Below are 874 nucleotides of genomic sequence, written 5' to 3' on the forward strand. Positions count from 1 at the left end.
TCGGCAGTTAAACATACTGCCTGCTTTTCTCAATGCCCAGAATCAGTTTCCATCACCCACATAGTAATTAATCACTATACATACATCCAGATTCAGGGGATAGAGTAGTGTCCATACACAAAGAGAACAGCATTGCACTTTACCTTCTAGCTTAACTTTACATGGATTTTGTTTGGACTTTTAAAAAATGAGGGTTTGAAGGCATGTGGGTGGGGCTACAGTGACAAGCATGACACGGCTGAGTATTGTCATACTCAATTCTTTTCAAAAAATGGATAATGATGGGATGCCAGCTAAAACAAAATAACATTGTAAATGTGTGTTTGCATTTGAACTATACTTTTATTTAATTTCATACAGTGAACAAAAAGTTAATCAACTCTTTGATGAACCACATATAAAATAAGAATGTAGACCACACATACAATACAGTAGTCCCACATAGGTTCGCAGAGCCGATGCGCTGAGCCTCTGCTGCTTACCACTCAGCTTCACCAATGGCTTTGGCAAACACGTAGTCTCTCCCTCCAAAGCACATGACACCATCTTTCAAGTAGAATTTCCATCTGTTCTTGCTCCTGTGAATCTAGAGAGAGAAAGATGCTTTAAGGCCATAAGCTAAAGGATAACTTATATTCTTTACAATAGTAAATAGGATTCTGCTGACCCTATATGTAAAACGTTTTCAAGATAGTTTATCCCTTCTTTAACAAACATTTGAGTTCCCATAAGTCAAATACTAGCATAAGTACTGGAGAAAGGTCATGTAGAATAAAAATTCTTAACTAAGTCCCAAAATGGAGTCAAACATGCTCCTATAGAGCAGAGAAATCTTTGACTGACATGAACTTCACGCCCTTAGGCTGAGTGACTG

The 874-nt window shown here is 37.9% G+C and overlaps 1 protein-coding gene across 2 annotated transcripts in view; it reads right to left on the bottom strand.

Moving 5' to 3' along the window:
• Window positions 1-322: 322 nt before the first annotated feature.
• Gtf2a1l (general transcription factor IIA subunit 1 like) overlaps window positions 323-874 on the bottom strand; it is a 49,011-nt gene continuing 48,459 nt past the window's right edge. For both annotated transcript variants that reach the window (XM_031357667.1, XM_031357668.1), the window contains one exon: window positions 323-586. In XM_031357667.1, coding sequence (XP_031213527.1) covers window positions 479-586 — 108 coding nt within the window. In that variant the 3' untranslated portion in view covers window positions 323-478. The remainder of the gene's footprint in view (window positions 587-874) is intronic.

The sequence above is a fragment of the Mastomys coucha genome, unplaced genomic scaffold, assembly GCF_008632895.1.
Source record: "Mastomys coucha isolate ucsf_1 unplaced genomic scaffold, UCSF_Mcou_1 pScaffold6, whole genome shotgun sequence".
Lineage (NCBI taxonomy): Eukaryota > Metazoa > Chordata > Mammalia > Rodentia > Muridae > Mastomys > Mastomys coucha.